The sequence below is a fragment of the Neoarius graeffei genome, chromosome 9, assembly GCF_027579695.1.
Source record: "Neoarius graeffei isolate fNeoGra1 chromosome 9, fNeoGra1.pri, whole genome shotgun sequence".
Classification (NCBI taxonomy): domain Eukaryota; kingdom Metazoa; phylum Chordata; class Actinopteri; order Siluriformes; family Ariidae; genus Neoarius; species Neoarius graeffei.
In genome coordinates, this window is record NC_083577.1 from 56,460,953 (window position 1) to 56,474,151 (window position 13,199).

The 13,199-nt window shown below is 38.1% G+C and overlaps 2 protein-coding genes across 4 annotated transcripts; both read right to left on the reverse strand.

The window, feature by feature from the left end:
* Window positions 1–312: 312 nt before the first annotated feature.
* On the reverse strand, window positions 313–3,856 carry stx19 (syntaxin 19). Of its 2 annotated transcripts, none has more exons than XM_060928766.1 (2): window positions 3,713–3,856; window positions 313–1,674 (listed from the first exon to the last, which is right to left on the reverse strand). In XM_060928766.1, the coding sequence occupies exon 2, from the start codon at window positions 1,623–1,625 to the stop codon at window positions 738–740; it is 888 nt and encodes a 295-aa protein (XP_060784749.1). In that variant the 5' UTR covers window positions 1,626–1,674; window positions 3,713–3,856; the 3' UTR covers window positions 313–737. The 2 variants fall into 2 exon arrangements, with proteins under 2 accessions (XP_060784749.1, XP_060784750.1); XM_060928767.1 differs by lacking the exon at window positions 3,713–3,856 and adding an exon at window positions 3,567–3,627.
* Window positions 3,857–6,835: 2,979 nt separating this feature from the next.
* Window positions 6,836–12,746, reverse strand: rsph1 (radial spoke head component 1). 2 transcript variants are annotated; one of them, XM_060928769.1, is made up of 8 exons: window positions 12,598–12,746; window positions 12,226–12,339; window positions 9,365–9,470; window positions 9,174–9,264; window positions 8,814–8,949; window positions 8,652–8,723; window positions 7,941–8,067; window positions 6,836–6,919 (listed from the first exon to the last, which is right to left on the reverse strand). In XM_060928769.1, exons 1-8 carry the CDS (start codon window positions 12,646–12,648, stop codon window positions 6,903–6,905), a joined length of 714 nt encoding a protein of 237 aa, XP_060784752.1. In that variant the 5' UTR covers window positions 12,649–12,746; the 3' UTR covers window positions 6,836–6,902. The 2 variants fall into 2 exon arrangements, with proteins under 2 accessions (XP_060784752.1, XP_060784751.1); XM_060928768.1 differs by lacking the exon at window positions 6,836–6,919 and adding an exon at window positions 7,105–7,725.
* Between the last annotated feature and the right edge of the window lie 453 nt (window positions 12,747–13,199).

The window sequence follows — 13,199 nt, forward strand, 5'->3', positions numbered from 1 at the left end:
ATATATATATATATATATATATATATATATGGGCGGCATGGTGGTGTAGTGGTTAGCGCTGTCGCCTCACAGCAAGAAGGTCCTGGGTTCGAGCCCCGGGGCTGGCGAGGGCCTTTCTGTGTGGAGTTTGCATGTTCTCCCCGTGTCCGCGTGGGTTTCCTCCGGGTGCTCCGGTTTCCCCCACAGTCCAAAGACATGCAGGTTAGGTTAACTGGTGACTCTAAATTGACCGTAGGTGTGAATGTGAGTGTGAATGGTTGTCTGTGTCTATGTGTCAGCCCTGTGATGACCTGGCGACTTGTCCAGGGTGTACCCCGCCTTTCGCCCATAGTCAGCTGGGATAGGCTCCAGCTTGCCTGCGACCCTGTAGAAGGATAAAGCGGCTAGAGATAATGAGATGAGAATGAGATATATATATATATATATATATATAAAATTCAGAACACAAAATGCTATGGGGTTGGCCATAAAAAAAAGATGTAATATAGTCTAGAAATAAAATAAATCTGTTATAAATAAATATTTTCTATATAACTAAAATAAAACATGAACATTTGTGCCATTAGTAGCTCCAAATCGGTTCCACACTTGGCCTTCACAATCTGGTATCTTGATTCTACAGAAATGTCTTAAATTGAGCTAGGGTTGTGCTTTTATCACAAACATTGTCCATACTTTTATAAAAATCCTCTTTTTTCACAACCTAATCCCTTCATACTATATAGTATGCCCTGATTTCATGCCTTTGGGCAGCAACAGCAACACAGTCTTCTTAAAGGGTTCTTCTTCCTATATCTGGAAGCCATTTTGAATTTCTCATTAGAAGCCATCACATAGTCCTGAGTCTTCTCTACATTGGCCTGGATATTGTCAATTTGCACTCCTTGCTCTTCCACAAGCATGAATACATCTAGAAAGAGTTCTCTCAGGTCCTTCATGTTGTTCTCAAGGGTGAGCAGTTCTTTGTGGCGCTGCTCTATCTCAGATAACTGTGTGCGAGTGATCTTGACATCCACCAGGATGTTCTCATTGAAAACATCCCACTTACCCTGTTCCACCATGTTTTCCACTTCTTCTTCTGATACCTCTCGGCCAGAGATCTCTAGCTGCCTGATGATGAACTGCTTGCATTTGTCTTGTTTGCTCAGGAGCGAGTCATTGTACTGACGCATGACCTCCTGGAACCGACAGAAGAGCACATCATGCTGGGCACGTTGGATCCGGGCTGTAGCAGCTGACGCCCCCAGTTCAGTCTCGGTACACTTTGCCTGCTTTGAGAGGGCATCGAGCTTCTTATGCAGGTTCTCAGCCTGCAGCTTGATGTCCCGAGTGCGACTGCTCTCTTTTTTCATGACGCTGAGGCGCCGCATGGTGGCCACAAAGTTTCTCTGCTGCTGACTGAACGTCTTAACCTCAGTTTCCAGCTCTTCAAGGCTATCACGAACACGCTTGGCCTCATCCAGGAAGTTCTCCAACACAGGCTCAGTCTCAAAGAGCACAGCTTGTGGCCAAAGTCCAATGAAGGACATTGGCTCTTCCTCCTCATGTTGGGTGAAGGAGTTACCTTCTTGAAGTTGCTGATTTGCTTTGATTTGCAGACGCAGCTCTTCTAAGCGATCCTTCATGACTAAAACTCAGACTAAGACCAGGGAGATAATAGATGGTGTTGGTGTTCTGTAATTATTAAAAGAAGAAATCAATGAAAAATATGTTCCTACTGACTTCATTTTCAGCATATATATGGTAGGGGTAAGCAAATATTCAGCTGTGTAAATACTGAAGGCCGGTTTCACACAAATTCATTGTACAACCTGTAGTCGAATGATACAAAATGGCTTGGGTTTTTGTTTGTTTCATATACAATAGCATAGGAGACATTTCTGCTGATAGAAAAAGATACTTTTCTATCTTTTCTCTCTCTCTCTCTCTCTCTCTCTCTTAACCTAAAGACAAACTTCACAGGGAATGTTTTTTGTTTTCTACAGTGATGTATATTTCTGGTGGGAAAATATAATTTTTACTAATAGTATAATAGTAATAGTAATAATAGTATAATGATATCCACTTAAACAGTTGCACAATATCTCTGCATGAAATTAAATGTCGTGGATATTCATGTACGAGATGGACTGCACTTTCTTTGTATGTGTGTGTGTGTGTGTGTGTGTGTGTGTGTGTATCCTCCACCTGCCCTAGAAGGAAGGCCACTTATAAACATAAATGTGGGCTTTGTTTTGTTCTCACTGCACCCTGTTCCTGTGCGAGAGACCTCCTAAGGAAACTGAGAAAGTCTATTTAAAAAACAACATTTTACAAAATGTTTCACATTCAGTTCTAATTTGCTCTGATTAAATTCACTGTCAGTGTTTATACAAAGCAAACTTTTGTCAGAGGTGGTAAAAGTACTGACATTCTTTCCTCTAATAAATGTACAATAAGGCTAGTCATCTAAAGATATGCGACACCAAAAGCTAAATTATAGCTGCAGATTCTTCAATCAAGTTAAAGTAAAAAAAAAAAAAGTTATAATCTCTTAAATGTACTAGGAGTATGAAAGTGCAAGAGAGATTCCCAAAAGAAAGACTTCTGCCTTGAGTCACAGATTTTTTAGGATTTTTTTTTTTTTTTTAAGATACTGATGGTAAATTATTACCTCTTTCACCAACAAACCTTGGGATGTGGAAAAATATTTGCTAAGGCTAACTAACAACAGCTTTATTCCTAACCTCTCAAGCATTAATGAACACAATGATAGCTAGTAGCTACAATACAAAGTGCTTTAATAAATATAATCTGCAAGCAGCATCAGATAGATTACACTGGTAGGAGTTAGGGCTCGGTTTTGCTGTTATATCTGTTAAAGTTGAGATTTATTTATTTATTTATTTATTTGAATCTAGATCAGCTCCTTGAAGCTACATAATGCTAAGATATATTATGCAGAGAAATATAATGTTTGAAAACATAGAAAAAAATAATTTTTTTAAATATAGTAAGCATAGGTTAAAAGTATTAGCTAAAAGAAAAACTCAAAATACTTCAAAACAGGCTTAAATACACTAACAATATGATTGTATTTTGTTACTTTCCATCTCTGTATATTGCTGACAGTGTGTCTCATTTTTACATTGGTCTGTTACAGTTGTCTTTCAGAACACACACAAATTACACATTAGAGAAATATACTCAAACACTACATTTAATGCATAAAAAGAATACATAACACTTCTTTGACTTACTTAATATATTCTCTTATCTTATAGACATGGTGTAATTAAGCAAGAAATGGGTCCTACAATGTGTGTAACTACTACAATAATTTTAATACATAATTTTAATAAATAATTTACACCAACGTGGACAATAGTTTCTCACAGCTAGAAAAAGATGTGGTGCTTTTGGACATGGTGGGTTGTCTTGTATTGTACCCCAAACACCAAAAAAAGGAGAGAAAAAAAGCCCTAGATAAAAATCTGTTTCTCGTTAAAAATCCTTTATCTACATGCATACATTTTCAGCCAGAATACAATAGTAATGTAATAGTATCATATTTATATTATATTTACCATGTGCATTGTTTATCCATGTTTATCCATCTCTATATCTGTCCAGAAAGGCATATTCCCTCCATTCAAGACATTTGCAAATAACAACTAACTGTATTTTATAAATATTTAGTGAATAAATGTGGTAATTTCCTCTCCCATCTTACCTCTTATGTTTTACTCCCAGGAGGGTTGAATGACGCTGCATCATGAGTCCATAAAGAGAGAGAAGAGAATATCCTCACAATATTGATACCTCGGAGGCATTCTCCACTTCAGCCTGGCTTTAAAGCCTCTGCCAGGAATAAAACTCCCTCAGCTTCTGCTAGTCTCAGTTACACAGTTCAGACTCCTGGGAATTCTGGTAAAGCTAGTTTGCAACCACACCTACTGTTACAGTTAGAACTTTGTTTGCCCAATAGAGAGTGAAGATTTTAGGCTGTCTGAAAAAGAAGGAGTGACGTGAATGAGCACAGCATTGAAAGGACACATGCAGTGGCCCGAGCACAATTCCTGGACATAATGTCATTTAAGACAACAAAAAGCTCATTGAACTGATCTTATTACTTCTGACAGCGTAATCAGAATTCCTAGAGGCCGTTAGAGATAACTGTTGGAGTACTGTCTAACACACACACACACAGTTATTTTAGGTCTGTGGGGTATTTCCACTGATTCTGTATTACTATAATATTACGTCCAACACTAACTTCAGTGAGAGAGGTTGACTGAGAGGTTGTCTAATCATAATATATTTATTTGAACCTTTACATATCTTAAAAGGAAAAAAAAACACTGTAACATGTTGAAGAAACAACTGGCAATCTACAGTTACTACTGTAAGAAATGCAAGTCAGATCCTGGAAACGTAAGCAGTTAAAGACCTTGAGAACTTTCTCTGTCAGATTTGTTTGGGAGTAAAATGTGCTTTCAGAAATATGTTGCTTTGTTGAGGTCGGTTGAGGGATTAAGTAAAGCTACATCTATCTTTCTAACAAACAGAACTAAAATGATGATCCAGGATACATCAGAAAGAAAGAAAGCTGTTTTTCTTTATCCCTGGATACATACAGTACATACTATTAAATGCTAAATGCATGCTACATTCCCCAAAATAAATCTTTAAGCAAATTTTTTAGTGGCCTGCTTTCAGAATTATAAATAAACCTGCCAGCATGAGCGAAAGTCCTGTAAGTGACACTGACAAAATGTAAATAATGTTGAAGTATAGCATTTTCAGACCATCTTAAAAAGTTATGTTGCTGTAAATATTGACACATCTAAAGAGATACTGGATATGAAAGCTTCACAGAGAGAGAGAGAGAGAGAGAGAGAGAGAGGCATGAGTCAGAGGTACTTTTAGTTAAAAGAATGAAGTGTTTAGAACAAACACATGTACGGATAAATAAAGGACAGAACTGATTCAGTCCGAGGAAGATACTGTACTGTGTATTCTTACACCTACATTTCTTATCTTGCCACAAAAACATGTGGCACAATAGAATGTAATTGCTGATTTAAAAAAAAAAATAATCAGATGTCAGTGTCTGTGCTACAGTTCAGTAAAAGATTAAGCAGAAAATGGAGAATAAAGCCGGAGGTTGAAAGTAAATAAAGGTGTAACCGAATATGAAACACCCCTATAGCACCACCAACAGTGACTCAAACAGTAATACAAACCTGTAGCCATGTTCACCTGTTTCCAAGAACTGAAACAGCAATCTGATCAAGAATCTATGTTGCTTTCCTTACACTGAATGTAAGAGATATGCTGTTTTAAACAGATCTTGTATACACCTTAAATATGCAGTTTTATAAAGACCTTACTGCTAATTTCCTCCTCAAATTCAAGTACATCATTTGTTTAAAGACCTTTATACAATAGAAATGGCTATAACATTTATATTGTTGAAATCATTGCTTGTTATTGCTACAGCAGGAATAAAATCAGGACAAAACTCATCTACAGATTTGGACAGTGGAACCCCACAGAATGAACATTATTTTTTAAATCATCTATGAATTTTGAATATCAGCTGGTTTCATCTTCACTCTGCTTACTGACGAAGAGCTTCCACGTCTGTGAAATGACTTCTTTCTCCACAACAATCCTCTATAATATTTAAATATACTGGAGTTACTCCTTTGGCTGGATATATTTGTATATGAACTGAGTAAACAAAACTCTTGAGCCAAGAAAATAGACTTCTAGGTCGTATACACTGCCCCCTGCTGACCATATTAAGAAAATATATTGTTGACTCTGCTGCTGGTTCCTAAAATAATAGAATGGACTAATGCTTTTGTTCATCAAGTTTGCTCATCTCATCTCATCTCATTATCTCTAGCCGCTTTATCCTTCTACAGGGTCGCAGGCAAGCTGGAGCCTATCCCAGCTGACTATGGGCGAAAGGCGGGGTACACCCTGGACAAGTCGCCAGGTCATCACAGGGCTGACACATAGACACAGACAACCATTCACACTCACATTCACACCTACGGTCAATTTAGAGTCACCAGTTAACCTAACCTGCATGTCTTTGGACTGTGGGGGAAACTGGAGCACCCGGAGGAAACCCACGCGGACACGGGGAGAACATGCAAACTCCGCACAGAAAGGCCCTCGCCGGCCCCGGGGCTCGAACCCAGGACCTTCTTGCTGTGAGGCGACAGCGCTAACCACTACACCACCGTGCCGCCCCTCAAGTTTGCTCATTTTGTTTTTTTATTTTGTTATCCTGTGTGTGACCTACATCTGACTTGATTGAACTTTCGTCTTCAGTACACACTTATTGGTCAGGGTCATGGGATCTGGGACCAATCCCAGGAACAGTGGGTGTGAGGTGGGAATATACCCTGAATGAGATGCAAGTCCATTGTAGGGCACCACACACATTCACACCAAGGGGCAATTTAGTGTAGCCAGTCTGCCTACTGGCAGGTTTTTGGGATGTTGTAGGAAACCAGAGAACCAAAGGAAGCGTATGTGGACATATTTAGCAACAGACACGAAGAAGAAGAAGAAGAAGAAGAAGAAGAAGAAGAAGAAGTTCAATGTAAAGGATCAGAAAGACTTTTTAGTATTATATCAACATTATAGCACAGCCTGGTTGAAGTCTCATCTGACAGGTCAATCAAAAGCATTTTATTATTTTTTTATAACAGCATAGCCCTGCGATAACCTGATGACTTGTCCAGGGCGTACCCCACCTCTCGCCCAGTCAACTGGGATAGGCTCCAGCTTGCCTGCGACCCTGTACAGGATAAGCGGCTACAGATAATGGATGGATGGATGGATGGATGGATGGATGGATGGATGGATGGATGGATGGATGGATGGATGGATAACAGCATGGCTCAGACAGTAGCTCTGGCTGTAACATAAATGATAGGTTCATATTATATGCACTTGTTCTGTTATTGTTTCAATAGTAACAGCTCATACACAAGGACTTGTACAGTGGACAGTCCACAGAATCTAAGACTAATAATAAACTGATTAAAAAAATGTGTGTTGTTTAACAAAGAAAAAACATATTCATTGATGTGAAGTGGTTTATTTGTTTGTTTGTGAGACATTTATTTAGCATTTATGTGTAAGTCTGCGCTTTGTAATAGTCATGGAGCTTTTCAAAGTTTCCCAGCACAGGAAAGTCTGGAGGACAGAGTTTCTCACTAAATATGACAAGCTGTGTTTTCTGAGAGAGAGAGAGAGAGAGAGAGAGAGAGAGAGAGAGAGACTTTGATGATGTGCTATTATAATGTAAGTAAGTGTTAATAGGTGCTAACTAACTCCAGGATATTCCACAGCATTAAATCTAACTTAAACTGTTCAACAGTGAGATGTGTTGTTCATTCGTAAATGCCAGTGATCACAACATTTCAAAATTGCTGTGCTATTAGCAGAATAACACAGTCTAGAGTCTAGACTGTGTGGGTATATGAAAATAATCCACCTCATGGTGGTAACAGCGCTCGGCTTTGGGTCGGGCTGTATCACATCACCCCATCTGTGGATTATTTCCATATAACTGCAGTCTATCGTGTGTTACTTCTTACATATATTCCAGTATCTCTGTCATTTGCATTAATGATTAACTGGTTTCTGGTGCTGGGCTCTGCCTTATGTCCTGCTCTTCTGATGGCATCTGAGCCTATCCCTCCTCAGACATGCCCTGGCCTACAAGATCAAGAAAGAGCCGACAGTTAAACTAACTGAGCAAGTGTATGGATTTATTGTCTTCATATCCTCACTAATATTACTTACTAAAATTTGAATAATATAAATAGTAGGAATGCAAACAAAAACTATTTTTGAGATTACAATAAAATACTGCTAGAAAACATTTCCTGGTCCATTCAGTACAGGTATTTGGACACATGGTATGAGCATACCTGAAGAGGCATTATCTTTGAGAGATGGTAGATCAGAGGCACAAGGTGATGAGCACGTCAAAACTTTGGGTTTCCATTTCAGAACAGTGGTAGTGATGGGCTCCTCGTCTTTTACATCTCCTTTATCCTGCAGGCCAAATATTGCATGACGAAAAGTGGTACTGATGCAAACTTGTACTTATCACAATCTCACATCTCAATCTTTCTGGGAAATGCATAGATGCTAACGCTTTGACATTATACATACACACATGCATAATGTTAAAACATATGAAACTCCAGTGACTGACTACAGCTAAACAGATTCTCTTCAATCAAAACTTCTAGCAACAATAGGTTAGGCCTTTTATTTGCACAAGCCCTTGTCGGCATGCACAAGGGCCACAGTGCAACTATACTACAGAAGAAAGGCACAGCAACAGACTGTCATTAAAGCATTGCCACAGAACCTCTTCTCCAATGATCGCAACGGAAATAAAGCGTTCCCCCTGAGGAGGGTAGGGGGAATGCAACTTCGAAGTCTTCTCATCCTTAACAGTCCTCTCATTTAGTACTGGCTGGAGTTTCAGCAGGGGGGAAATTACTTTAATCAATAACACAGTTCATTAGTCTGACACACCCAGCACGCCATCTGAATTTTTATATTCCACACACAATGCCCTGCCTTCATTCACTATAACTAACACACACACAAAGAGAGAGAGCTGTTACCTGATCTACCTGCAGATACTCCCCATGCTGCTCAATTCCAGTGTCAAACACATACTTCCCAGGACCTGAGGGCTGCACAAAGCCTCAATAAATGAGAGGAAATGAAAAGTCGTGTGTGCTTTTTAAGAGTGCGTTGAGGGAGAAAGGACCAGCCGAACTTACATTATTGTTCTGAAAGTTGCCCTGGTATTTGTAGTTTGCATGGATTATCTCTCCCACTGACTCCATCTTGCCCATAACCCACGTACCAACATACTTAGAACCTGTTTCATGGTATGTGTACACACCTTGCCCATGTCTGTGAGACAGACAGAGAAGGAAATGCAAGAAAGGTAGCAGATGAATACTTATATATACTAGGCATAAGACAATATCTCCATAGACTATACACAAACTTACAATGACTGTATAATTTATAAGAAACTCTATGGAAGGCCAAAAGTCTCCAAGAAAATTGAAGTTGAAAATGTTATAGCTTTGATATGTGATGAATATGTTTGAAATCAATTGTTAATGATAGACCTTTGATGCTGTAGCCACTCCCCATCATAGGTGTCTTCATTAGGATATGTGTAAATCCCATGACCCTGACGCTGGTCTTCCACCCATGAGCCTAACCCAAAGTAAGACACACAGACACTTAGTGTTATGCATGCATTCACCTTGAATCTCCACACATACTTAAAAAAAAAAAACGTATAGCAAACGCTCACCATCATACTTGGACCCATCAGGGTAATAGAAAACACCTTGCCCATGTTTCAGGTTCATGTAATACTCCCCTATGTATCGAGCCCCATTCTTGAATCTGTAGGTTCCCTGATGAAACATATTCAGAACAGATGACTTTTAAATCATGGTGCATGGTTACGTTTTATGCACAGAGTTTAGATCCAAACAAACAAAAATAAAGAACATAAAGAATTTTTTAAATATCTATACCTGTAAGTAATAATTATTAAATGAAATATTCAAAGAACATAAATATGCAATATGTATAGACCCACAGTATACTCATATAATTTAAATAAATAATTAGGATTGAAATAAAACATTTGATTGATTGATTGATTGATTGATTGATTGATTGATTGATTGATTGATTGATTGATTGATTGATTGATTGATTGATACACAGTGCCTTCACCACTTCAGGTCATTTAACAATCTAAAACAAGATAATCCTAAACTTTAGGGCCATTCAGACAAACTGACATACATCAAAACACTGTCTTTGATTTATAAAGCACCAAAATAGTTTATACTCACAAAATATGTGACTAAAGATGTTCATTAATCTGTACCATTAAACATAAAGTCACTTAAAAAAATTAATAATAACCTAAAGGATTTTTTTTCATTAAATGTTTTGGAAGTTTTACAGATGGAAGGCAAGTTTTCAGTGGAAAGATAAATGAATCTAAATTCTAGTTATATTTTTGTCTGTGTCTATTCCTTAACCTTTTAAGAAAAACATGTGAATCATTTCTTGTCTATCCTTTTTCATATATGCCAAGCCAGAGTTTCCCAACCAGGGGTTTGTGAATCCCGCAGTGTTCGTAATGGCATTATAGGGGTTCATAGAAATGTCAATGTGGCATTAGATTCAACTTTGAAAATAAATAGCTAGATGTTTACAAGTTAAAATTGTAATGCCAAAAAAGAAAAAATGGTTAAAATGTTAATATATTTCCGAAACTGAAAATTGTGTAAACATACTGTTATTTGCCATTTATTACAAAGTTGCGCCTATTTAAAGTACTATGAACGTAAATCATTTGTGCTGAAGGGGTTCAGCTGATTAAAAAAATAAATTAATTTAAAAAAAAACCCAACCTTGTCAGCCCCTGTGCAGCCACTAGTACAGTGGTGCTTTGAAGTTTGTGAACCCTTTAAAATTTTCTATATTTCTGCATAAATATGACCTAAAACATCATCAGATGTTCACACAAGTCCTAAAAATAGACAAAGAGAACCCAGTTAAACAAATGAGACAAAAATATTATACTTGGTCATTTATTTATTGAGGAAAATGATCCAGTATTACATATCTGTGAGTGGCAAAAGTATGTGAACCTTTGCTTTCAGTATCTGGTGTGACCCCCTTGTGCAGCAATAACTGCAACTGAACGTTTCCGGTAACTGTTGATCAGTCCTGCACACCGGCTTGGAGGAATTTTAGCCCATTCCTCCATACAGAACAGCTTCAACTCTGGGATGTTGGTGGGTTTCCTCACATGAACTGCTCGCTTCAGGTCCTTCCACAAAATTTCGATTGGATTAAAGTCACGACTTTGACTTGGCCATTCCAAAACATTAACTTTATTCTTCTTTAACCATTCTTTGGTAGAACGACTTGTGTGCTTAGGGTCGTTGTCTTGCTGCATGACCCACCTTCTCTTGAGATTCAGTTCATGGACAGATGTCCTGACATTTTCCTTTACAATTCGCTGGTAGAATTCAGAATTCATTGTTCCATCGATGATGGCAAGCCGTCCTGGCCCAGATGCAGCAAAACAGGCCCAAACCATGATACTATCACCACCATGTTTCACAGATGGGATAAGGTTCTTATGCTGGAATGCAGCGTTTTCCTTTCTCCAAACATAACGCTTCTCATTTAAACCAAAAAGTTCTATTTTGGTCTCATCCATCCACAAAATATGTTTCCAATAGCCTACTGGCTTGTCCACATGATCTTTAGCAAACTTTAGACGAGCAGCAATGTTCTTTTTGGAGAGCAGTGGCTTTCTCCTTGCAACCCTGCCATGCACACCATTGTTGTTCAGTGTTCTCCTGATGGTGGACTCATGAACATTAACATTAGCCAATGTGAGAGAGGCCTTCAGTTGCTTAGAAGTTACCCTGGGGTCCTTTGCAACCTCGCTGACTATTACACGCCTTGCTCTTGGAGTGATCTTTGTTGGTCGACCACTCCTGGGGAGGGTAACAATGGTCTTGAATTTCCTCCATTTGTACACAATCTGTCTGACTGTGGATTGGTGGAGTCCAAACTCTTTAGAGATGGTTTTGTAACCTTTTCCAGCCTGATGAGCATCAACAATGCTTTTTCTGAGGTCCTCAGAAATCTCCTTTGTTCATGCCATGATACACTTCCACAAACATGTGTTGTGAAGATCAGACTTTGATAGATTCCTGTTCTTTAAATAAAACAGGGTGCCCACTCACACCTGATTGTCATCCCACTGACTGAAAACAGCTGACTCTAATTTCACCTTCAAATTAACTGCTAATCCTAGAGGTTCACATACTTTTGCCACTCACAGATATGTAATATTGGATCATTTCCCTCAATAAATAAATGACCAAGTATAATATTTTTGTCTCATTTGTTTAACTGGGTTCTCTTTATCTACTTTTAGGACTTGTGTGAAAATCTGATGATGTTTTAGGTCATATGCAGAAATATAGAAAATTCTAAAGGGATCACAAACTTTCAAGCACCACTGTATGTGATTCAGTTCATAAACACCATGCACAGGGTTCACTGTCTGTCTTTTTTTTTTTTTACTTGCAGTGAATCCCGGAGTGTTTAGTAGTCTGTGTGAAATACCTGTCCAGATCTTTTGCCGTGTTCATACAGTCCCTGATAGATGTCTCCATTGGACAGCACTGCTCTCCCAGTACCATGCCTCTCTCCTTCTTCATTCCGATCACCTTCATACTCCTTACACACACACACACACACACACACACACGAGGTATTTCCAATTATTTCTGTATTACTATAAGTAAGTATTAAGCCCACTACTAACTTCAGTAAACAAAATGAAATATTTTGGTTCTTTAGGTTTTCAAATAAAAGATGTCACATTTTTTGTAAATAAAAAACATTTATTTTGTGAGGGCCAAGTGAAGATCAAACCCTCCAGCCCAACACACACACACACACACACACACAGGAGCTTGACCTAATTATACTTACTCCATGAAATGGCTGTTCTTCTATCAGTTCCTCAGAATCAACCTCCGACATTTTCCGTCTGTTTATTCTCAGTTCGCAGACTAACTAACTAACAATCAATCAAACAAACAAACAAACAAACAAACAAACAAGCGAACTGCTAATAGAATGTCTTTATGACGTTTGCAGTTACCATGGCAACGCGCGTGTTCCCCCTTGCCTAAAACAGACATGCGCAGTATGGTAGACTTTTATAATGCATTTTTCCAAAATGTGATTTCTCTTATTTAATTTTTTTTAAATAAACGATATATTTATCTGAAGTGTTTGTTTTAAGCTTTCCTCCTCCTTAAACTTTATGCCTTTTCTCTGTGAAATCAGGCGAGGTCGTTAAAGACTACCATACTTATCCTTTTCATGCTGTTTTTGGGGATTATTATTATTATTATTATAAAAATTGCATATTGTAGAAATGTAATGAATTTTTACGATACACACACACACACACACACAAAAGAAAGAAAGAAAGAAAGAAAGAAAGAAAGAAAGAAAAATCACTTGTATTAAAAATAAAAGGATTGTCCATGTGTATGAATTCCATGAGTAAAGGGGATTCCTTCTAA